Raw genomic sequence first — 25,552 nt, 5'->3', positions numbered from 1 at the left:
TTTTAAAAATTTAAAGCCTTAGTTGAGGAGAGGAAGAATGTCTGCTAGTGGGTGTGTGGAAGTCTTCCCCTTGTGCTCCTTCAGAGGGAGCTTCCATCACAGGGCTCTCATCTGAGCAGTAGCCTCCACTGGCAGAGCCCTGTGGCCTTCCATACTAACCTTTCAGTAGCTGTGTGTGTGGAAGCATGGAGTTGAGAAGCCTGCAGACTGAGTGAGCTCTGCTGTCGTCAGAGCAGCCTCACTAAGCAGAGGCAGTTTGAGTAGCTTGTGTTCTTTTACTGCGTGCCTCTCTTTCTCTTCTCGCTCAAAATCTTTCCTTTTGCAGCCCCTCAGATATTTAAAAGTTAATGCCAATGAACTTCAGAGCCTTTCCACAGTTGCACATAGGTTTTGTTTAGGCTTCTTAGGCAGGAGTAGAAAGAAGCCGACACACTTAGGAATGTTAGTGTTCAGGATGTGGCCTTTTAGAGGGCAGTACTTGTGTCTATCTCGTTTGATGTTGCACATGCTCTGGTGTTTCCTGCCTCTGGCCCTGATTATGTAGGGTTCCTTTCTTTAGCGTTCCCGTTCTTTAAGTGTTCTAGTTTGCCTCATTCTAGAATGGAGAGTGTGGAGATATTAACTTGTTAATAATCGAAAAGAACAGTGTTGATGCATGCTGGGATAAAATTACAAAGGTCTTTAACCTCCGTGTCTCATGTCTTTTTATCCCAGTCTGTTTATTTATGGCTTTTCTGTTGTTTAATTCCTACTTATATTTTTGAGTCCATCATTTCTGAATCTGGACCAAGGCTCTTTGTAGCTAATTTCTCTTTCAAAATTCAAGCCAAATTCTGTTCATTTCCTCATTCTATGGATATATTTGGTGGACTCTGGAGTGCGAGGTGCTGTTCTAGATTTTGGGGATTCATTATCATACAGCTTACATTATGTGATACTATTTTCAGACCACCATTCTCTTCTTTTAACCTGTGTAGGTTCTCTCTGGGTGTGCCATCATTGTCCGAGGGCAGCCCCGTGGTGGTCCTCCTCCAGAGAGGCAGATCAACCTCAGCAACATTCGCGCTGGAAATCTTGCCCGACGGGCGGCTGCCACACAACCAGATGGCAAGGATACACCAGATGAGGTAGGTGCTTCCTCGGGCGTTTCTGAGGCTGTGGGTCTAGTTGGCAGTCTGCTCTCCCCTTTGGTGGAATTCTTTTCTGTTCATGGTGAGTATTTTTTGTCAGGCTGACTCTGGATATATCCCTGGTAGCTTACATCTGTCATTATACAAACACTGCCTAAGTTAGTTGCTTTTCATTTTTCTTTGAGCAACTCAAAGGAGAATGGGTTCATTCAGCTCACAACTCAAGGGTACAGTCCATCATAGCAAGGAAGTCAAGGTAACATGAGCAGAAAACAGCTGATCCCATCAGAATAACCAGCAAGCAGATGCGATGAGTGCTTGTGTCCAGCTGCCTGCCTGCCTGCCTGCCTGCCTGCCTGCCTGCCTGCCTCCCTCCCTCCCTCCCTCCCTCCATACAGATGGGATCTGAGCGGGCAGAGTCCTCCTGTTTCAGCTAACCAAATCAAGACAGCCCCTCAGACATGCCCAGAGGCTTATTTCCCAGATGATTCTTTACCTCATGGTTGGTTAATTGCAACAACGATAGCAGGGCTGTCCCCAGTCCTTTCCTGTAGGCCTCACTGTCTCACTTTTGGGGAACAGACTTAATGTCACATCAGTGTAACAATTTATAAATGATAGCCTGTCAGTGCTTGTGCTAGCCTTTCATTACAGTTGTCTATATCCCCAAAGCTATCTGAATTTATGAAACTCTAAAGTTTTATGTAATTTTTTTTTTTTTTTTTTTGTCAGTCCTGGGACTTGAAAGCAGCTTCTCACACATGCTGGGCAAGTGCTCTACTACTGAGAAATATCTAGTTCCTTCTTCCCCACTCAGAATCCCTTGACTTTTTGGTTATAAGGTCTCATGTAGCCCAAACTGACTTAATACTTAAATAGGAGGGGATACCTTTGAATTTCTGATCCTCCTGTCTCTACCTCGTGCGTTTGGCATTATAGGAATGTGCCACTAAGCCTGGTTTATATGCCACTGGGATTGAACCCAGGGTTTCATGTGTGATAAACACTCCACAACCCAGCCCCTAAACATGAGTTCTTATTACTATTTTTTTTTATATTTATTTATTATGTATACAATATTCTGTCTGTGTGTATGTCTGCAGGCCAGAAGAGGGCGCCAGACCTCATTACAGATGGTTGTGAGCCACCATGTGGTTGCTGGGAATTGAACTCAGGACCTTTGGAAGAGCAGGCAGTGCTCTTAACCACTGAGCCATCTCTCCAGCCCCTTATTACTATTTTTTAAATGGTGTGTGTGTGTGTGCATAGGTTCCTGTGTGGAGGTAAGAGGACAACCTGTGGGAGTCAGTTCTCTCTTTCTACCAGGTGGACTCATGAGTCAGGTTTGGTGGCAAGCACCTTTGTCAGCTGAGCCATCTCCTTGGCCCTAAACATGAGATTTTTTTAAGGATGAGTTTTAACTGTTTCTGGGCCACTTGTAGCTTGTCACTGTGGTATGCTCCGAGAAGCTACTTCTGAGTTTTTTTCTCATCTCCTCTCTGCCTCCAACACCCCCCAACTCTTAACACCTGGCTATATGGCTTCTCACATCATCTGATTCTTGACTGCTTACATCCTTACCTCTCCAGATAGCTGCTGTCCATCCCAGTTGGTGGATTCTCTACACTTGGAAATGTTGGTGATTGGTTCTCCTTTAGCTGTGTTTCTCTTGTCAGAAGCAGAATTTCTGGACTCTTAATTATTTGTTCTTCTCCATCTTGGTAACTTTGAATAGAGATTAGTAATTGGCTGTTCTCTGCTTTTCCCTTTCAAGGAAGTGAAGAAGAGAAGGTAATAGCTCATGAGCTTTTATTTAAGGAAAACATTTAGCTCTTTTCATCTTTAATAGTATTTTTTGAAATAAGGCAATAGTGAAATAGCATTATAGATAATGGAGATGGAGAAAAATCACCCATAATTGTTCTATCAGCAGTAGTTGGTTAGATTCTAGAGATAATGACTAAATACATTAAAGTCAGTTCTTTCTCATTGGTCCTCCATCAGTAACTACAAGTGTTGAGACTAATGTAGTGTCTGTATCTACCTCTGGATTGTTCAATGAGGATTAAATAAGGAAACATGAAGTGCTTAGTGCATCACAAAGTACTTAATAAATGTTTGGTAATCACTAGTCTGCTAGATCAAGTACTGAAGATTAAACCTCTTTTGGCCTTCTTCTGCCATTGAGTGAGCATCAAATGGGTAAATCACTGCTTCAAGCTTTTCTCTTCCTTTCAGCTGTGTGCCGTAGAATACTTGATTGCTCCTGAGAGGTAAAGAGCTGCCTCTTCTTAGAGGTCATCAAGCTCTTTTCCCTAAAAGGAAGAAGCAGTGCAGCCTCTAAGAAAGGTTTGTTTAATTTCCTGTTTCATGGATGAGAATCTGGGGAACTGTCTCCTGTGTAGCAGGGCAGTGGAATCTGAGTAGACTCTTGGCAGGTACCTGGTACTCTATCTTAGTGGTCCATAAGTTTACAGTCCAGCGCTCTCTCTTTTCGAGAGCAGTTTGGTGTCCCCAAGCCCTTTCCAGGAACCCGGAAGAGTTCTCAAGAAGTACAGTGGCTCACTCAGTGCCATCTACAGAGTAACTCTGAGATGAGTACTTGGTAGCTGTAGTCACTCTTTCCCAGGCCATGACTATTCTTCCTTCCTGCTAAGCCCTAGTTCTTACCCGGTCATGGTCTGGTCTCCTCTCACACCCTTGGCACGGCATGGACACAAGGCTCCAGTAACAGCCCCTGGCAACCCAAAGCAGAAATCCCATTCTCCTTGCGCTAGTTTCATTTTCCGAGTTGCCCCCCCCCCCTTCTGCCTCTCTCCGACCTGTGTTCCCTGTTTCATTGCTATTGATATGATTCTTTTACCTCTTCTATTGTGCTGGGGACATTTAAACAATATGCCTTTTGACTTCTTTCTTAATCATACTTCCTCCAGAGATCTCAGATCTCTGTTCTCCCCTTTTTGGACAGGCTCTCAATCTGTAATCTACATAGAACTCCCTTTGTAGACCAGGTTGGCCTCAGGGTGTCTGCTTGAGTACTGGATTAATGGTGGGTGTCATCATGCCTCCAGTAGTTTACATAGTCTTCCTCGTTATCTTAGACACCAAGTGGTTCTCATTACTCTGACAAGCTACACGCCTAGCCTAGACCACAAGTCCATTTGTGCTTTGACTTTCATTTTTCTCCGAAGTAAAAAAATACTTATTTTACTATTTTATTTATCTTTTAAGAATTTCATGTTTGAATGCTGTATTTATGTCATTTCCTCCCATCCAACTTCTCTGTGTCCATTCCCTGCTTTCTTCAAATCCAAGGTCTCTCACTCTTCGGTTATTATTGTCACACATACGTGCATATACACACTTATAAATATGTTCTGCTTAGTTGATTTTAGTGTTGCTTATACGTCTATGTGTTCAGGGCCAACTGCTTGGTATTGGCTCATTCATCACAGGCCTTGAAGCACCTCTGTGGTTGTGGGCCCAGGGGTGATCCAGCACTCAGTTTTGCTCACAGGCTTTTGGAGTCAGTCCCCTCTGGCTTTGCCCTCAGCTCATATTGCTTTCCCCGCCAGTGTGACCTGGTGCCCACCCACAGCCCTGACATCTCCTTCCCTGGCCCATCTCTGTGCTCTCAGCATTTACAGCATTTTATTCCTGAGTTGTTTGCTTCTCTCTACCGGACTGTGCGTTCTTCAACCCGTTCTCTCTCTCTGTGTCCCTGTGTCTGGTCAGCACCTGACTCAGTGCGGGAATACAGTAAATACACACTTGAAGAGATGAGAAAAGAGGCCGAGTGGCACAGGGAAGCACCAGCTTTCCGTTGACGTGGAGAACATTGTCTCCTTTTTCCACAAGAAAGAAGAATCAAGAAGATTCAAGAAGAATCAAGGACATCGTTATTCATTTGCTTTTTATATATCACTGCCCTGAGTATCATTCATAATTATTTTTTTCCTTCCCACCTGGTATCTTCCTTCAGTGATACTCAGCTTTCTTGTAAGTCCTGTAGAAATGAAAGCTGTACGTCCCCAGCCTTCACTGCCCTGTGCCAGGCTAATCCCCAGCGTTGCCTAGATACTCCAAGCAGCCTAGACACTGCATTGATGGGCACTGTGCTGGTTATATATTTATTTCCCGCAGATTAATTGAGTGCCTGCTGTGTGTGATCTCTCTGCTGGTTCAGGGGAAATTCTGAAATGGATTTTCTACTTTGACTGTAGCTTTTGAGGATTGAGGTGGTAGGGAGAGGTGGTAAGGTGGTACAATGGAATGGGTAAGAGGAGAGACGGAGTCCCAAGAATTGGGTCATGTACCAAATTATCTAGCTTCACAGTTGACATGATTCTGGTTTGATCTGGTCTCAGTAGTTTTAGGAGTCTGACCAAAGAGAAGATTGGAATTAAAACATTCTATTATTTCATGACTTCAGACATCATGACTTTGTTTGAGTCTTAGCATGGAATGCAGGCTGTCCGCTTCCCTGCTTTTGGGGACCCTAAAAAGAAGTGGTAGTTCAAGTTTCTTCTGTTAAGGGTATTTGTTTCTTACATGAAACTCTGGAATATCCTATGGACAGACCATGGCTTTCTTTCCTACTTAGCTGTTGTGACATTTGAGCAACAGCTCAATGCTTGGAGCATTTCCCTGTATTGTGCTCTTCCAATTAGGGCAGGCAGTATTGGGACAGACCATCTCCCTGGCTATCCTGTGTGGGTCTACACTGGCCTCACTTTCATAAAGATTGTCTCCCAGAGTGTTCCCTTGCTCTTGTAAGGGACAAGGTCAAACTCTTGTGTATCTCTGAGTCTTTCGATTTTCTGTTGTTGCTAGTAGCTTATTCAGTAGCAAATTCCCAGTTTTGGATAGAACAAAGCTTCAAGAAGGCCTGGCTTTGGAAAATATTGTAGACACTGCTGGCTTTCCCCCTCTATAGGATCAGGCATATTTCATTTCGAGGCCTCCAGTGTGGTTTTCTTTTATTGCCTGACCAGCTAGTGACAGATGAGCTGTAAAACATGAGGGACTAAGAATGGATGCTATTTGAGCAATCCATAAAAGCTTTTAGAGAGCTTCTTTGTGGTGCATAGAAACTGGAGGATTTCTCACAGGGTCTGGAGATGTATTTATTTCCTTGTGAACTGACCCTTGGTGAGTGTTGTTACCCGTGATAAATATGCTTCCCTTTGGAGCACTTGCTGAGCTCTCTCTGGTATTAAAGTACGATGTTACTGAGGTTTGAATATTAATGTGTTGTGAAGACAGCCAGATTTTGAACATTTTTAGAGGAAGTAGTAAAAATATAGGAAGCTCAGTACTGTTGATTCAGAAACGTTTTCTGTGATGCAGTTTATAATTGGAATCATATACTATCAGACCTCACTTTGACGTTCAAGGTCTTCATTTTCAGGGAGTAAGGTGATTGTAAAAATGAGACCTAGTGGTTTGTGAACTCTGCATTGCTGTTGAGTGCTTCGTCTCTCTGCTTGTTGGTGCTTTGAGAAGAGACTAGCAATATAGATGAGTGTAAGGTTGGTTTGGGCCTCTTACCTCTTCCTAGGGCCACTCACCATTGGAGTTAAATAACAGCATTTTTTTTTTCATGACTTGCATCTTCCATTGGCTTCTAGTTTTCAGGAACTAGATAGGAGTTTTCAAACTTTGTCAAAGTTTATTGAATGACCTCATGAAATAAGCTGCTTGCACAGAAAGGGTTATTTCAGGCCACTTAATTGTCTGAACTGAATTTTATTATGTGTATGCTGAACTGTGACTTGAAGAGATGACAATGGGCAGTGAATGAGATTGAATCATAAAGGGAGATGCTTCCTTTTATGCTTGCTGACATTCTTAGTATGTTGATTGCTGTTTGCTGCTTGAGCCCTTCCCTCCTCATTTCTGTTCTAAAGGAACTTGGGACTCTGAGCTGGGCCCTGGCTATCCTCTGATAGGCTTGCTTAAGAGGAGAACTTTTTTTTTTCTACCAGGCATGTCTAACTTTCTGACATTGTGACACAGTGCCATCTACAAAGTAATCGCTTAAACACTTGAGAAAAAACAATCGCATACACATGTAAAAAAAAATACAGTAGTCTCTTAAAATAAATTTACTATTTTATGTTGGGTAACATTTATAGCCATTATTTATAATAGCCCATAACCTATGGGCTGTGAACTGTGGGGCTGTGGATTGTGTGTTAGACATACCTGGATCACCCTAGAAGTGACAAGGTGGACAAGACCATCTCTTTGTCTCTGTTCACATGGAAACTTTGTTCCCCATTTTGGGGGTATGCACTCCCCTTCCTTGCTTGTGTCTGTCCTGAATAAGTGAGAGGAAATAATCATGATGCCATTTATAAGTTGCTCCTTATCAAGAGCTATCACTGGTGTCTTCCCAAGATTCTAGGATCTTTATACATTAATTTTTTCGAAGTTTATTGCCGTGTGTGTACATGTGTATGTGTGCACGCACATACCTGTTACAAGATGTATGTGGAGGCCAGAGGACAGCTTTCAGGTGCCTCCTTTGCAGCATGGGATCTGGGGATTGAACCCAGGCTGTTGTGTTTGTGCAACAAGAGCTTTTACCTGCTGAGCCATTTCTGTGTCCGGATCCCGGGTTTTTGACTGGAGCAGAAGTAGGAGAGGAAACAAACATTTTTGGGTCTGCTCTCTCAACTTTATTGCTGTCCTTGAAACGGTAGTAGAAGTGGCATGAATAAGGCTCCTGCCTGAGCAGAGATTTACCCCCACAGTCACAGCGCTGAATAAAAGCTTGTCCCCGTCCCAGCTCTGCCTTGAACTGGCATTAAGGCAAGTGCTTCGGGAACTGGAAGGAGACAAGCAGATGACAGTAGCAGTTGTGATTTATGATGTTCCACCTCTAGGTGGTTTCTGGAGGGGCTTCCCATTTCAGGGAGTGGGATGATCTACAGAAAGCAGTCAGAGCACTGGCAGGCACATGGTAAGTGCTATAAAAAATGTTGCCAAATATCGTGCAGAAGTAAGCTGTAACTGAGCAGAGAGTGGCGGAGGAAAGTGCTCCTGCTGTGTCTGGAAAACTGAGGCGTGCTTTAGGGCCTGTGCTAGTTATCCAGCTGCTGCTAGAGCCTCTCTACGAGGCCCTAAGTGTTCAGTCAGTTGTATGTGGTTTTTCTTCATGTCCTTGGCCCAGCACAGGGCCAGACTGAGGTTAAGTGTCTAAACATTTTTAGTGAAGACGTAAAGTTGATTTGCTACTAGTTGGGGTCTGGAGTAGGCAGTTTTCCCCTGACACTTCTGTTTTGTATTTCAGCCTTGGGCATTTCCAGCTCGAGAATTTCTTCGCAAGAAGCTGATTGGGAAGGAAGTCTGTTTCACAATAGAAAACAAGACTCCCCAGGGGCGAGAGTATGGAATGATCTACCTTGGAAAAGGTGAGCAGCAAGAAGAGTGGACTCATTTCCCTTAGAGCCCAAGTCCTTCCAAGGATCAGTTTTAATTTGGCAGAAGGACAGAATGGGCCCCTGTAGTAGGACCACGAAATAATCACTCAGAAACTATATTATTTGCAATACTATTTGGCCAATAGCTTAAGCATATTGCTAGCTAGCTGTGAAATCTAGAATTATCCCATTTCTACTAATCTGTGACTGTGGCTTACTGGGTAAAGTTCTGGCACGTCTGTCCCTGTTGGCTGCATGGCATCTCACTGACTCCACCTTCTTTCTCTGAACATTCACTTTAGTTTTCCCTGCTTAGATCTATTTGGCCCTGTCACAGGCTCTAAACAGCTTCTTTATTAACCAGTATTATTCACAGCATACAGAGGACAATCCCATACCAGGCCTCTGTTGGGCATTAACTCTAGAAGATGCTGTGGGTTGTATGGGAATTGGTTCTGGACACGGACACATAAGAACAGAGCACCTGTCCAGCAGCCCTGATCCTTTCTCACTCCTGCACTTTCTTGGCTTGGTGTGGTTTACTATAGCATTCTTCTTCCCATAGAGGGCACTCAGCAGCACTGTGCTTTGGGATCAGAGTGATAATTGAATTCCTATAGATTTCCTATATTGCATTCTGTATTCTTTTATCTTGTGGCTTTTCTTCTTTTTGGGGACTCTTTAGCAAAAAAAGATCTGTTTGGGGCCAGTTGTTACTTTAAAAATCTGCTTATGGCTTGAAATAAAACAGAATGAAAATAGGCTTTGGTATTGGATAGTTGGAGTTAGAATTCTGACTTTCCATTCTGTTTCCCTTTACCCTTTACCTCTCTCTAAGGCCTAATTTCTTCACTTGTAAGCTCTTGAGAGTTTAAAGGTATGGGAAACAACTAGTTTTGACATGGTCTACATCATCATTAATTCAGTGCGTGCGCACAACTGCTCATATGCACATATAAACATATTTTTAGCTAGGCCAAATGATTCACGAGATATTAGATGTTGTGACCTTCTTTGGATTGGATAGAGGAAACGTGAAAGTGGGGAATAGTCTTTTGAGTGGGCAGTGGGACAATGAAAGACTTAGTTATTAAGCTGTTATTAAGTTATTAAGCTTAATAAAAAGTCTTTTGTTAAATTATCTTAATTAGAAGTCTTTCTAATATCATAGCAACTTAGATTATCTGTTTGACTTAGTAGCTGGTGCCTGACTCTAGGCCAGCATTAGAAGGCAAGCCTAATGACATCCCATTAAGACTGAGTTTAGTTGTGGAAATTTTAGAAAAGGAATTGAGAATGACACTGAAGCCATTTTGTCCAGTTCCTTTGAATTTTATTTTTACTGGAGGGTTGGGGAGTAGAACTTGTGATTAGCCTAGAACTTACATAGAAGAGTGATTAGCATTAACTTTTTAGGGCTGGGACTTGTAATATAGACCAGGCAGCCCTGGAACTCAGAGTGCCTCTGCCTTCTGAGTGCTGCCATTTAAGGTGTATGCACCAAGGCTTAGTCCTCTGACTTTTGCAGATGTCTATCCATTTGTGACTCCCTCTTATTCATAATTTGATAGATAACATCTAAGGATGAGATCCTTGGCTTATAGATACATATAGCATGAATAATAAAAACCCAGAGTCAGATATCAGGTTCAAGCTGAAGGTCAGAAAACCAAAGCAGCCTGCCACCAGTTCTCACCTCTTCCTCAGACTGAAATGGGTGATCCTGCTTCCCACGAATCCTCAGACAGGCTGAGAGTGAGACCGGTTTCCTCCCATCTTATGTTTCTTTCTAGTCCTGGGATTAGTGGTGGGTGTCCACCACCACCACCTCCTGGCCTCTATGGTTAACTAGTATGGCTGCTGGGATTAAAGATGTCTGCCACCACTGCCTGGCCTGTATGGATGACTAGTGTGGCTAGCTTTGCACTTTGATCTTCAGGCACACTTTATTTGTTAGATCATAAACAAAATGTCACTATAATTATGTTTACCTTTCTTCCCTTTTTATCATATTTTGTTGCATCCTTTGAAGGTTCAGTATAAGGGACTGCATTTTCCTCTTTTTAGAAGAAATATTCTGTGCTAATTTAGTTTTCTTGAAAAAACAGTTCAAGGAAAGGAAGGTTTGCTTTGATTGGACAGTCTGAAGATACAGCCCATCATTGCTGGGGAGACATGGCAGCAGGACCGTGAGGTGGCCAGTCACATCTCATCTGTGGTCAGGGAGCAGAGGCAGTGAATGCTGCTGCTCAGCTCACTTTCTTCTTTTCCCTTTTTGTTTGGGTAGTGAGCCCACCTGTTGGCACCACCCACATTTTGGGAATGTTTTCCCTCCTCACTTAAGCCCCTGGAAACAGCTGAAGTTGTGTCCTGGTGATTCTGAATCTGCTTAAGTTGCCGCGCACTGAGAATTCACTTTCTGAAAGTGTCAGACTTACGTAGTGCTCTGTAACAAGAACATTTCTGAGAGCTTCGGGATATGTTTGATAGTGGGCTTATGGTCTCTCACTTGGTTTGTGTCTGGACTTTATTCTTTTCTATGTTCTGACTCTTTGGCCTCTTGGTACACAACTTTTCCCTCATTGGTACATCTTTTAGCTTGACTCTCCACCCTGGAATTCTTGTGTTTTGAGGAAACCATTGTAATATTTATTAGTATTAGTGAAATCTGTGTTTAGATTCAACAGTAACCTCAGGACAGAGGGCCAGGTTCTTGGCTGCAGAACCTTGAGTCTTTTGTATATATAAACATTGTCCTCAGCATTCTCTGGTAGGAAAAGAAGTATGCATTTGACTTTGTAGAGATGTTCATCTTCTAGATGAGGCATTAGAGGTGTGTGCATTTATGTGTATTTATGCACATGTACTTACTAGTGCTTGAGGAAGTCAGTGTGTAGTACACCAGATCGCTATAACTCTTGCAGACATCCATTCTGTGCTGATACTGCCTGTCAGCTAGGCTGCTGTGCTACAGTTTTTCTGGGAGCTTGCTCTTTGCCATAGTAAGGATTTTTACGCAGTGATTCCTGCAAAGGTGTCTTCCTTTATCATTTTAGCTGACAAGGATTTAAGAGACATATCAAGACTAAAAGCTTTTTCAGTAGTGTGGAAATGCAGTTAATGTTTCAGGTGGAACCTTATGCTTAGGTGGAGCCTTAATCAGGTTGAGTTCTATGTTTACCATCTTTTTCTTTCCTGTCCTGATGGCTGCTCTGTGAAAGAGAAAACTAAGACACTTTCTTCTTAGTATTTCTCTGAGAACAAGAGTCAGTCTTAAGCTTTGTGGCTTGTCTTGGTGGCCTTTGGAGTGGAGATTGTGACACGGAGAGGAGTGATAGATGGCACTAATGAGTTTATATCAGCCTCTTTCTAATTCCCGCCCCAGCACCATGTTTGTGATTTGCACATGTTATTTAATTCTCATAGGAACCCAGTGGGGCAAGTGCAGTCTCTGACTTAGAGCGGACTACATAGGCTGCTGAGGTCTTTTCCAAGCTATTACAAAGCTGGATTTGTGTTCAGGAGCAGGTTTCATCTTTGTGTTGCTCCCTGTTTTCCTGAGCTGCCTGCCTGCTGTGTGTGAATCTCCTGTGGCTCCCAGGATTGTTTTTGGCCTAGGAGTACCCTAGAAAATTAGAAACAAAGTCCTACAACAAAACATTGTCCTAGAGAGTAGATGTTTTGGAAGTTTTCTGAGAGGCCCAGAGCTGCCTTTCTGCTGGCTCCTTTCCCCACAGTACCTCCCTCCCTGAAGAGTGAAAACGGCCCATCCTGTGTGCTGTTGCTAGCAGAGGTAGGTTTGGCTCTTGTGGTTAATTCCTTCCTTGTAGTAGGGAGCTGCGGGCCTCTTCCCACAGCCCGGCTCATGGTTGCCTGGCTAGCTTATGCCCCAAAATAACGACACACAAACTCTATTCTTTTAAACACTGCTTGGCCCATTTCTGTTCATGTGTGTAGCACCCCAAGGAGCGCTTACCGGGAAGATTCTAGCCTACGTCCATCCTGGGTCGGAGCTTTATCGCGTCTGCCGGGGAGAGGGGAGCATGGCGCATGGCGTCTGCTCCAGAGAGCAGAGCTGTCGAGTCTGAGCTCACTTCCTCTTCCTCCCAGCATTCTATTCTGTCTACTCCACCCACCTAAGGGGTAGCCTATCAAATGGGCCAAGGCAGTTTGTTTATTGACAAATGACCTTCCTGCATCATTTCCCTTTTTTCTGTTTAAACAAAAAAAAAAAAAAGGAAGGCTTTAACATTAACATAGCAAAATTACATATAACAAAACAGTTATCAAGTAAAAATTACACTATTTACATCTATTTTATCTTTATCATAACTAAGGAAAACTATAACTATAACTATCTATCTATTATTCAACTCCATCAAAGACTCCAGAAGAATACAATATTACCTAAGCAAACAAAAAGTAAGCAACTTCTAAACTCTAGAAATGACAGAGACATCTCACTGCCTGGACAGTCACCCAAAGTTCCTCTGTACCGTTGGGGCATCCATCTTCGGCCTAAAGGCCCATAGTATCCAGAGACGTTTCCATGAAGCAGGAAATTTAAAGGCAGTTCAGTCACTATCTGCTGTGTCCTGCAGAATGTCTCGCAGACTCTTTCATGAATCAGGAACCCCGAAAGATCATCTCACCTTTAGGCAAGTTCAGCAGTCCTCTCTCTGCGGGTTCTTTGTGTCCAGTTTATAAAATAGTCCAGGCAAGAGCAGTTTCTTGCCCAAATGGCTATCAAACTCCATAAGGATCCTCTTCGATGCCCATCTTCTTCTTGAAGTAGATTGGTGCTGCCAGGAGCAGAGTGTCTCATTGTCATGAAAAACCCTAAGTTATTAAAACATTTAAAATACCATATTCTCTAGCCTTTGAAAGATATGATGAATGCCTATCTGAAATATATGCATGCACATCTAGAAAATCTAACTAACATGACTACAAACTTGACTATTATTGATAATTATCCATTAACAACCTATAGACATTACATTTTTAAGTGAACTACACAATCACAATACCTTAATCAATATCAGAAATACATATACATATAATAAAATTGACCTTAAATTAATATCAGTAAACCAAGATTCATATCAATGCAAATTATTCACATCTATATCATCTCCCCCTTTAAATGTAAAAGAACATTTATAAACAATATTTGGGAATATGGGCGCAGTTATTTCTCTCCAAACTGCTTCCTGCTGAATGGGGGCGCTGTTAATCAGATATTTCAGGGTATAACCTGTGTGCTAGGTTCATCTCAGTCTGCAGTTGAGCAAAGTAATTTTTTGAGGGTGTTCACAGCAACCTTTCAGGAGGACGTGGTCTATCATACCATATTGGGATAGAAGCAATACACAGGATCTCATCGTCTGTGAAAACAAAAGAAGAAACTCTTTTCCAAAGTATCATATCCTTAGATCCAAATTCTGAAGTCAAGGTATTTTGAAAATATCTATCTTGGATTAGTTCAGCAACATTTATAAACAAATATCTTTTAGCAGCTGTTGCTCCTTCCTCAGCATTCAAACAATTCAAAGAGAGCATAATAGCATACAGTATCAAGATTCTCATTGTATTTTCCATCTTTGTGCAGCTTTATTTTAACCTCTATTTCGTTTACTTTTACTTTTATTTTATATTTTCTGTATATCTTCGTCCTGGAATAACTCTTTAGACCAGGCTGTCCTTGAACTCTCAGAGATCAGTTTGTCTCTACCTTCTAGGCACTGGGATTAAAGGCGTGTGCTACCACACCTTGAAGTCTCAGAGGTCAATCTCCCTCTGCCTTCCAAGTGTTGGGGATTAAAGGTGTGTACTACCACACCCAACTACTCTCTTTCTTCCTTATTTTACTTTTAGGAACTTTAACTTTCAGCCTGCATGTATTTTTAAACACACTGTAAATCATTTAAAGTTTTCTTTGTCTTTGAATCTCTCTTTACTGTATATCTCTCTTTTTCTGACCAAATGAGTCTTTAATTTACCAAGCAATATCAGTAGGATGAAAGCCGTGGCTTTGACGGCTGGATTCAGCCATTCCTTAGCTTTCCAGCCTCATGGCTGAGGTACCGGCTGTAGCCATGTTTACCACCACAACTCTGTGGCGTTTCAAGGTCCTTGCCAGCAAACAAGCTGCAATACTATATCCACAGACAACATTCAACTCCTCTCTCTGTAGTCAGCCCTCCTGCCTCAAACAGTCAGAGTTTGCCCTGGCAGGATGGCCCAGAAAGCCGGCATTTTAAAACAGCACAATTTTTTTCCTGCTATGGCTGAAAACCGAAAAGCATGCCTTCAGCTTTTCACCAACACCGTTTTAAGTATTTCGTGGTAGGACCTCTTAAATGAGCTGCAAGGTTTCACAGCTGAAGCTGAGTCAGGAAGCCTCTCTTAGATGAGAGCACTTGCTTGCCTCTAGCAAGCAGAGCAGACCCGAGAAATTGCTGCTACCAAGAAAACACGCTTTACTCTATTCTTTCCCAAGCTTTCTCAGGCTTTCTGTGGATGCAGTTATCCACGTGGGCGCCATCTGTAGTAGGGGCTGCGGGCCTCTTCCCACAGCCCGGCTCATGGTTGCCTGGCTAGCTTATGCCCCAAAATAACGACACACAAACTCTATTCTTTTAAACACTGCTTGGCCCATTTCTGTTCATGTGTGTAGCACCCCAAGGAGCGCTTACCGGGAAGATTCTAGCCTACGTCCATCCTGGGTCGGAGCTTTATCGCGTCTGCCGGGGAGAGGGGAGCATGGCGCATGGCGTCTGCTCCAGAGAGCAGAGCTGTCGAGTCTGAGCTCACTTCCTCTTCCTCCCAGCATTCTATTCTGTCTACTCCACCCACCTAAGGGGTAGCCTATCAAATGGGCCAAGGCAGTTTGTTTATTGACAAATGACCTTCCTGCATCACTTCCTCAGATACTAATGTGGTTCATTTTCTTCCTCAGATACTAATGGGGAAAACATTGCAGAGTCACTCGTTGCAGAAGGCTTGGCCACCCGGAGAGAAGGCATGAGAGCCAATAAGTAAGTATGCAGTACTCATGACATTCTTCCTTGAGGCACCGAGAGGTTGGTAGCCACTGCAAACTGTTTTATTTCATTTCATCTCATTCCTGTTCTTTCCAAGATGGACAACCTCAGGTGCTTTAATCTCTTCTGGGATCGTCTTGCTCCTAGATTGTTTTGAGCCAGGAGTTCACTAAGCGTTTACTTAGTGGTACTGACCTCCTTTAAAACATGCCTGGAGACTAGGCAGGGTGTAATTCATGAATTAGTGGGTCTTAGGCTATAGATATGCAATTCCAGACTATTTACCCAACCCACCCGCCCAAATATTGAACCTCAACTGTGTATCAGGGTTCTATGCACTGACAATATAGCAGTGAATAGACTTAGGCTGTGCTAGCATTCTAACAGGGAGATTGACAAAAGAGATGTGGTGTCTCATTTGGTGTAAGGAACCCTGCAGGGTGGAAAAGATTCTGCTTTGAAGGTTAGTAAAAACTCTTTTCTGACCCTGTGGTCTTGAATCTGTGGCTACGTCACTAATAGATACAAACATATTTGTCTAGTCAAAACCAGTGTTAACTTGTTAGAATCCGTGTGTGTGTGTGTGTGTGTGTGTGTGTTTATATGGAAGGCTTATAGTACATAAATCTTGTTCAAGTTCACTAGTATTCTCAGTAGGGTGGGTTGCAGCTGGCTTTAATTAACACTTTAGTCTCTGAAAAGTGATATGCTACATCAGTAATTTAGAGCCTATAAACATGCTATTTAAACCATTAAGTCCTTGCGATGTTATATGACTGCAGTAGCCAAAGAAAAGACTTTGAATAAATATTTGCATCAGGTGTACCCATGATGGGAATGAGCCAAAGGCACAGTTATACCGTTTGCCGCCTTTCTGTCCTTTGAGACTTGGGGCCAGGTCAATCACCATGTACCTGCAGTCTTTTCTGATTGGAAGGAGACTTTTGCTGAACTCTGTAATTGTTGTGTGTGCCTGTGGGAATTGGATGAATTAAGACATTTGTTTTTAGGTTATGTTTTTGGAAGCATGCCACAGTTCTAACTTAAGAACAATTACTGGCATGATTACTGTTGCAATGTGTTTTTTTTGGGAATTCAGTTTGCAACTGGAATGAATAAAGAAAAACCCTCAACAGTTTTGTGCTGCTGCCACTGGAGCACTAACCCCGCCAGACTGAGCGTCGTCTCTTCACAGTGTTTATACTTGCGCCCACTTCTGCTCCCCCATAATGCAATAAATTCTGCTTACTGTGAGTTTTGATACCTCTGAATCCTCTGGATATATTTTTGGTGAAGAGAAGGTAGAGGTACCAGAAACTTTTTTGGAAATATTAGGTCATGCTTGTTTAGATAGAAGTTCCTAGAGACCAGGAGAGGAAGTTCAATGTGTGCATGGCTGTGGATGGTCCTCCAGGTGTTTGAAGTCCTGCAAAGAAAGGCCTTGTAGTTCCTTGCTTCCTACATTTAGCTCAGAAGTGTCAGTAAGCAGTCATTTCTGCATTTTATCCCTCCCACCTTAAGAAGTACTTGTTTGTTTTATATTGTCCTCTTGGGCGGTACTGCTATTGGTTTCCTGCCTGATGAAGGGGGAGACTTATTTTCAAACTCTCATTGTCTAGCTGGCCTTGTGGATGTCTAAGTAATTTTGAGCTAACATTATCTGTGGTAGCAGTACACTCTGCAGATGGCTCTAGCCTTAATTTGTAGATAGAGAAAGTGTTAAGGGTGGTTCTTAGTCACCTCCTGCACCAGAACCTGCTGAGCTGGGCCTAGCTTCTGGGATGCTTAAATGAATTTGTACCCCCTGGAGTGGCTCCTCTTGGAGCCATTAACTTGTTCTTTTCTACTCACTGGCAGAAGGACTACGTGTTCCTTAGATCCTCTCATTAAGTGCTCTTAGAATCTCATCTCTCCTTTGAAGGAACAAATTTGGAAATTGTGCTTATGGTGATTTTTCTGGTTAAATAAATGCCTTGGTCTCTTTTAAGGGACAAGATGCCATAGAAACCAACTGGCAAAGAGCCCCACAGCTTTGTTTTTGAACTCAGTAACCACAGCTTGTTTATCTTTCATATCCCAGCCCAGAGCAGAATCGGCTTTCAGAATGTGAGGAACAAGCAAAAGCGTCGAAGAAAGGGATGTGGAGTGAGGGGAATGGTTCACATACCATCCGGGACCTCAAGTACACCATTGAGAACCCGAGGCATTTTGTGGACTCACACCACCAGAAGCCTGTCAATGGTGAGGATGGCAGGGGAAGGCAGACAAACTCAGGGTGATTTCTTTCTGTTTGCTCTCTTTGATTCTTGGGGTTTAAAAGATCTAGTGAGTCTTTCTTTAGCTTGCTTAGTACCCAAAGGGAATCCTTAAGAGTTAGAGAACACTGTGGCACTTTGGAAGGGGCTTTGAGTTGGTTCACAAAGCTTCCTACAGTTATGTATGGCAGAGACTAGCTTTGTACTGTTGCTGATCATAAGCTGTTAGTATTTTGCACATTGTGTATTTTCTGTTTTCAAGACTACTTAAAACTAACCCTGAAACTTGTATAACCCTGGAACAACTTTCTCTAATGATCAAAGATGTTTGTTCTGTCATTCAGCTATCATCGAGCATGTTCGAGATGGCAGTGTGGTTCGGGCCCTGCTCCTCCCAGATCACTACCTTGTCACCGTCATGTTATCAGGGATTAAGGTTAGAGCACATACTGGACTGCACAGTGGGCTTGGGGTTTGTGGGAGTGTCTAGTAATAGGTAGATTTCTCTGCTTGGGGACTTGGGACCGACTTTTCTTCCTACTATGAGCCAGAGTACTTCCTAGTTATTTTGTAACTTAGGTTTTGAAGCTTAGCTTATTTTGAAGCTTAGGTGTAAGCTTATTATGTAATTCTATTAGATTTCACATAATTAAGGCCTGTTAGTATGGAACATTGTTGGAAATGTGAGGCCAGGAGGAAAGGGGAGGAGGCATGGTGGCTCTGATACTTGTTAGATATGAATTGAGTTCATGTACAATACCCATATGTATTTTTGAAATATTTAGGGATCAAAAGCAGGGTACTGTCTTGATCCTTTCTTGGTAAGGGGACATTTTCAAAGGAAATTAAAATGCTTTCTCACATGGTATGTTTCCTTTGCCTTTGACAAGAAGCTTGATTGGTCTGGTGCTTTAAAGATGGTCAGAAGAGCAGTTTTGAGAACTCTCTGAGCATTGGCCGTGGTCCTCATGCCCCTGGGAAAGCCTGGTGGGGGTGGAGGGCATCTGACTTACTTAAACTGCATTCCTTATCACCCTTACTTTCATTTAGTGCCCAACTTTTCGTCGAGAAGCAGATGGTAGTGAAACACCAGAGCCTTTTGCTGCAGAAGCCAAGTTTTTCACGGAGTCGAGACTGCTTCAGAGAGATGTTCAGATTATTCTGGAGAGCTGTCACAATCAGAACATTCTGGGTACCATCCTCCATCCAGTGAGTGTGCCCTTCTGCTTGGGTTTGGTGGGTCTGCCATGTGTCCAGTTTGCTGTTCTTTCTGTGCAACATGATCTGAAATTTTGGCCGAATTTTTACTTTTAATTAATACTTTTAGTATTATTATCTAATGAGTTGAGCCTTTCCTGTGCAGATACTAGTTGTCATGTAGGATTCCTCTTAAATGTTCCTGACCTCATAAAGGGAAGTCTGAAAGTTTCCAGTGGAAGACTAGAGTTGTCAACATCCTCTAGAGGTGGGGAGTAGGGTTGGGAAGGTTCATGTAGGTGTAGAAGTCAGCTAGCCTGGAGTATTGACACATTAGTCAGAAGGAGACTGATATGTGGAACAATTATTTCCCATATTCTAATCTTTATCTAGTTACCTCCTAACTCCGATTTGAGTGGGAACTATTTTTTTTTTTTTAAATAATGTGGTTGTAGTTGTGATTTTTAGGTGTTTGACCCTCTTGTGCATTTTGGTAAATGTGATAAATGTTATTCTTGCACAAGAAGTGACCTTGCTTTGTGGAAACAAAGTGAGTTTTCACTATTGTCATGGAGATATACTACACACCTAATTCACTGTTAGCTTTTCCAGCTAGATGATTCCCATGAGGGCAGCTGTAGGAGGCTGGGTTTGCAGGGTGCCAAGGTCACGTCTGTTTCTTCTGGAGTGCTGACTCTCTGGCCATGCCCTGCCAGATGGTTCTGTGTCACAGCAGAGTATGAATTGTTATTCACCAGGAAAAAGGGGCTTGTGCTTTTCCCGCAGTCTGTTCTTCAGCTTTCTGCTTCTGCAAAGGGGAGAAAGTGCTGACTCTTAGGGGCAGAGAAGAATAAGGAGTAATCTCTTCCAAAGATTAGCGTCCTCCTTTGCCCCCAAGAAGAGCTATTGAGATGTCAATTCCATTCAGTGCCGCTAACATCTATCTGCTCCTGTTAAACAGACATGCAGTGCTGGGTGTTGGGAGTGGGGCAAGGCTGCTGGAAGGAGTCTTGGTGTCCCGTGTCTTGGGTGTGATTTTTTTTTTTAGTTAGAGAAACTCCTTTTTGTTATTTTAGAAAACTTGAAGTACCAGCTCGACAGTGGCTGTGTTCGCTGTCAGAAACAGAAAAGTGATCTCTTGGGGCAATGATGTGTGATTTGTGTTTGTTTTCTCTTGTACCTTGTTTCTTAGAATGGTAACATCACTGAGCTCCTTCTGAAGGAAGGCTTTGCACGCTGTGTGGATTGGTCAATTGCAGTTTACACCCGGGGTGCAGAGAAGCTGAGGGCAGCTGAGAGGTAAGGTCTGCCAGGGCACCTTGCTAAGTATTCAGGGCAAGAGTCTGGCCATCTTCTCTCACCCATCTGTGGCACTGTCTGTTTGTTTCGGTACAGGAGTTGGGAAATTCCAAGAGAAGGAGGGCTATCATATGGAGTGACTCCGGCATTAAACTTTAGGTCCAGGTTAGCTTAATGGTGGGTAGTAAGGCCTCAGTGTATGTGTGTGGGTTTGCACATGCTACAGTGTGTAGAACTCAGAGGACAACTTGAGTTGGTTCTTTACACCACATGGGATGGATTGAGCTCAGACAGTCAGGCTTGGTGGCAATCACTTTTACCTACTGAGCTACCTTGCCAGCCACTTTACTTGATTTACTTTAAAATTTTTTTCTTTTCTTTTCTTTTTTAAATTGAGACAGGTTTTTTCTGTGTAACAGCTCTGACTGTCCTGGAACTCAATTTATAGACCATGCCAGCCTCAAACTTACAGAGATCCTCCTACCTCTGCTTCCCGAGTTTGGGGTTTACAGGTGTGGGCCACCGCTACCTGACTCTTATTAAATGCTTTTAAGTCAGTTTTCTCCAAGTTCTCCTCTTTGTTTTAGGTGTTTGAAATGAAACAAATTTGAGACTCATTTCAGCTGCTCTCAAACAGGCAAGCAAGATTCGAGCTCTGATGGAGAGGTCGAGCCTATGGGTCCTAATTGAGACCAGGACATACAAGCTGATTGCTCAATGTGTTTGAAAGTGGTTTTAATTAACCAATGATGACTTTCTACAAGACATGGAGATTCTGAAGACCGTTAGCTTGTTTAGCTATCATGGCCACGTCTAGCTAGATGTTTAGCTGAACTCACATTTGGTGGGGTAGATGGAAGAAGGACAGTGTGGACACAAGTGCCACTGGAGTGAGAGACTTCAGCGCTGTGACAGTGGGCCCGCCGGAAGTTTCATGGCACGGAGCCTTAGCTCAGAATCTGAAGATTACAGTGGCTTTGTTAATTTGCCTTTTTACCAGTTCAGATACACAGCTAAGGGAAAAAAAGAATAATAATAAAAAAGAACTAGTCTAGTATTTGTAAGACCTTTTCTGAGGATTTTTATATCCTCCTGTTTCTATAAGCACAGGGACATATTTGACAAATGTATATTGTTCGATGAAAAGCCAGAGGGATTACTTTTTAAACTTTTTAAAAGTCAGGCAATGGTGGGCACACCTTTAATCCCAGCACTTGGGAGGTAGAGGCGGGTGAATCTCTGTGAGTTCAAGGCCAGCCTGGTCTACAGAGCAAGTTCCAGGACAGCCAGAGCTACACGGATAAACCCTGTCTAGAAAAACAAAATAAAACAAAACAAAAAGTTGTATATTGTGCCATAATTTAATTTGAAAAATATAATAGCCTTATAGTTCTTCAAATACTTGATTCTGTTATGCTCAGTTTTTTTTTTTTTGCTCTTGTTCAGAAACTTCTATTTTCTTCTCATTACTGTTCTAAGTTATTATTTTGGTTGATAAATTTTCTTGACTTTTTTTTAGTTCCTACCTGTCTTTGAAGAAAGTGAGTACAATTAAAATAATATCTATGTTTTCTAACAGCTGTAAGAGACTAGATTTTTTTTTTTTTTTTTAAAGAGAATCACTGCAAAACAGACTTAGGCCAGAAAATGCAAGTCATATCTCAGTGTATAATTGCTTGTCTGCTGTTTTGCATGCCATATCTGAGCCACTTGTTTTGTGGGTACAATTATAGTTCTCTCTTTGGAAATTCTTTACAACTACTACATGCTTCTTTGTCTTTTTCCATTTCAGTGCAACTTAAAAGAATGGTTGCAATGTGCTTTCAGAAATAATAGTTCTTTTCCACTGCACATGCATCCACTATTCATAGTTTAAGGCAGCTGGTCATTGATTTTTTTTTTTCTTTTTTAATCTTTGCACATACTCAATTTCCCACTCTTGGTCTGGCTCAGAAAATAATCTACTGGGCTTAATATTTTGAAATGAATTCCTGACATGGTTTTTAAGCTTTTATTAATGAAAGTTTGCAGATTTTGTCTATTTTTCAAATATACTTTAGATAGATACACTGTTGGTGTTTTCTGAATTCAATCTGGTAGCTGGTAACCCTTTTACAATTCAGATGGCAATCGGGCAGACCTGTGATTCTTTAAAAACATTTTCATGTTTACCTTCTTGTTTAAGAAAATAATTGCTCTGTATTATTGCACTCACTCAGAAGATAAAGCAAAGGGTTAATTATTTAGGTGGACCTGTGGGCTCCAGTCTCCAACAATTGAATACTGGGATCTCAGTGGGCCGTTCATAAGTTTATTATGTTCATACAGCTTGCTTTTTCTGTTTGCTCCACACTTTACATTTGCAGTCAGGCTTTGTTCTGGCTTGGCGGTGGTCTTTCTTCTGGATCTGTCCACAGGGGAGGGTAGTAGGATTTTCTGTATTACCTGCTTCTGTGGTGCTGCTGGACTCAGGTGAAATGCACTGGTCAGTGAATGATCTTGCATCCTTGCTTTGTTGCCAGGTTTGCCAAGGAGCGCAGGCTGAGAATATGGAGAGACTATGTGGCTCCTACTGCTAATTTGGACCAAAAGGACAAGCAGTTTGTTGCCAAGGTGAGTCATTCTCAGCATTTTGATATGCAGAGTGGCCATTGCCAGGCCAGTGAATATACAAGGATCTGAATAATTAGAATTGCTGTATCTCTTGACTGTTTCAAGAGGAGCTTCCTCCACCGTCCGTGTGCGCGCGCATTGTATTTCTCATTGTAAATTAAAATAAGTTCATTATAAGTTCTAGGATTAAAGTGGGCATGTTAGCTCAAAATAGCTCTCATTCTTGAGACATCTTTTTATTTGCTTTGCAACTGGCACTCTAGGGTTTCCTGTGTCCTCATCTTTCTCTTCGTTCTCTCTAGAACTCTTGTGGTTTCACTGTTTTCCCTGCCCTGAGTTCTTTATTGGCTGTTGTGTTTGGGGTGGATGCTTGCTTCCCAGACAACTAGAGCTGTTGAATAAATTAAGTGGTTCTATCACAGTACTGTGCAAAAGATTTTCCTTTTAAGGTTTCAGTAATTCAAGTACTTGAGTTACACGCTTTTCTAAATCCTATGAAGTTTTCAGCCTGTTTTTGCTTTTGCTAAGAGGCACTGAAGATTTTGTCTATTTATAGACAAAGGGGTTAGATATCTTTACTTTTGGACAGTGGCTGTCTGTCACTTTACCATGAATTTATGTTGGAAAGTCACTAGGTGGCACTGTCAGCCTGAGAAATCCCCAACTGTCATAATAATGATAAAATTTAGAGTCTGAGGAATTGACTGATTTTCTTCTCTCTCTTTCCTTCCCTGTCTCCCCGCTACCCCCATCATACCTTACTCAAAGTAATAGGTTACAGAGCTCAGCTGTGGCCTCTTTCCCTCCTTAGTGTATGCCTAGGTAGCTGATAAGTGATGCTAATCTCTCTCTTTAATGTACATTCCATGGGAGAATATTTAGATATTAACATTCATATATCCTTCCACATTTTCCAGTATGATTATAACTTTGTTTAAATTAATAGTGTTTACCTTATAAGTGCTAATTACTTTATTAATAGCTATATTGCATACTGAAACTAATTTTCATTTCCTCTTATCCCCCCCAAGTTAGTAATTTTTAAAACATTTACATGCACATATATTATGCATATTATTAATTCAGCTCTCACATTCTCTGCCTACCTAGGTTTTTTTCTTCAACATTTACTCAGTTTGCTGATCTTGCTTCAGTAATTCTGTCTTGAGCCCTAGGCAGTACTGACCGGGATTGATGGACTGCTCTTTCCCTGTGATGAGGTTTACATTTGGATTTCTTTGCCGGCATCACAGGAGGTGCTTTTGCTTTGCTCTCAGCTTAGGACTATGTTTGCTGGATCCTGTGGCATTTTCTTGATGATTTACTATATGATTTTGGTGGCATATTTGTTCCTGAACTTCATGACAACAGACTACCTGAGGTTAAGTTTTGAAGCCATTCATATCTATTTTCCATATATATTCAGTTGATAATCTAGTGGGTGTGTGTCAGGTGCTTTTTCCCATGAGAATTGATACAGTATTGCTTAGTTGTCCTTAGTTTCTAGGGTTTTGTTGTTGTTTGTCCCCCCCCCCCCTTGTGATCTGAAATGACTGATGTTTTCCACCATGTATGGTTCTTTTTTTTTTTCCTAAAAGGAATTATCAAGTTGTTTTAAGCCTGGTATTCTGACATGTCATGATGATGTAACATTGTCCTTGAGAGTTTAGACCTTCAGTCTTTTTAAACTGCTTTGCCACCTTTCATTTATTTTCTCTATTCTCCCTTTCTAGACCTTTTCTCATTTGTATGGTGTTGTGTGGCTAGTGTTTGGATCTTTCCTTCTTGTTTTCTTTGTTTCTAAAAAAATGTTATTGCTTTTGAGATGAAGGTTGTATTAGATCATCTGGACTTGCCTTGAAATTGAGATCCTCCTGCCTCAACCTCCAAGGAGTGCTGTGACTATAGGCATGTGTGATTTCCCCTATCCCATGAATTTCTTTTTTTTTTCTTTAAATGTTTATTTATTATGTATACAATATTCTGTCTGCGTGTATGTCTGAAGGCCAGAAGAGGACACCAGACCTAATTACAGATGGTTGTGAGCCACCATGTGGTTGCCGGGAATTGAACTCAGGACCTTTGGAAGAGCAGACAATGCTCTTAACCACTGAGCCATCTCTCCAGCCCCATTCCATGAATTTCATCTGTTCTTTGAATGCATCTCTTCTATCACGGCTATTTAAATCAAACTTCTAGAACTTCTTTCATCCCATCTCTTAGCTGTCTGAGGAAATACCTTTAATTATTTCGCAGTTTTCCTCCATGTCCTCTGTGTCCTCATATTAGAGGCTCCTGGGTTAGTTGATAAACCTTGTCATTTAAGAATAAGGTTTTAAAATACTAGTTTGTAAGCATCAAAACTGAGTTTTGAGCATATGTCTTGAAATTTAACAGCTGTTTCAGAGATTTGAAGCCAGTCCTGGTGTTCAGTCCCTTGGTTGTTTAAGATGCCTGATTTGGTAGTTCCTGAGTCTTTCCGGGCAGCTGGGGCTCTGCTTACTATATTAGATTGAGTCTTCAGTTTCCTCACTTCTGGCTCAGGATTTGGCTTTTATGACCCCATGGAGTCAGATGCTCATCCA

The 25,552-nt window shown here is 42.1% G+C and overlaps 1 protein-coding gene across 1 annotated transcript in view; it reads left to right on the top strand.

The window, feature by feature from the left end:
- Snd1 (staphylococcal nuclease and tudor domain containing 1) overlaps window positions 1–25,552 on the top strand; it is a 408,394-nt gene that overhangs the window by 31,541 nt on the left and 351,301 nt on the right. Inside the window, exons 2-9 of the mRNA XM_057771546.1 lie at window positions 978–1,127; window positions 8,428–8,548; window positions 15,519–15,597; window positions 17,684–17,844; window positions 18,203–18,294; window positions 18,909–19,067; window positions 20,248–20,354; window positions 22,877–22,967. Coding sequence (XP_057627529.1) covers window positions 978–1,127; window positions 8,428–8,548; window positions 15,519–15,597; window positions 17,684–17,844; window positions 18,203–18,294; window positions 18,909–19,067; window positions 20,248–20,354; window positions 22,877–22,967 — 960 coding nt within the window. The remainder of the gene's footprint in view (window positions 1–977; window positions 1,128–8,427; window positions 8,549–15,518; window positions 15,598–17,683; window positions 17,845–18,202; window positions 18,295–18,908; window positions 19,068–20,247; window positions 20,355–22,876; window positions 22,968–25,552) is intronic.

The sequence above is a fragment of the Chionomys nivalis genome, chromosome 1 (assembly GCF_950005125.1).
Source record: "Chionomys nivalis chromosome 1, mChiNiv1.1, whole genome shotgun sequence".
Lineage (NCBI taxonomy): Eukaryota > Metazoa > Chordata > Mammalia > Rodentia > Cricetidae > Chionomys > Chionomys nivalis.
This window is presented reverse-complemented; position numbering and strand designations above follow the sequence as displayed.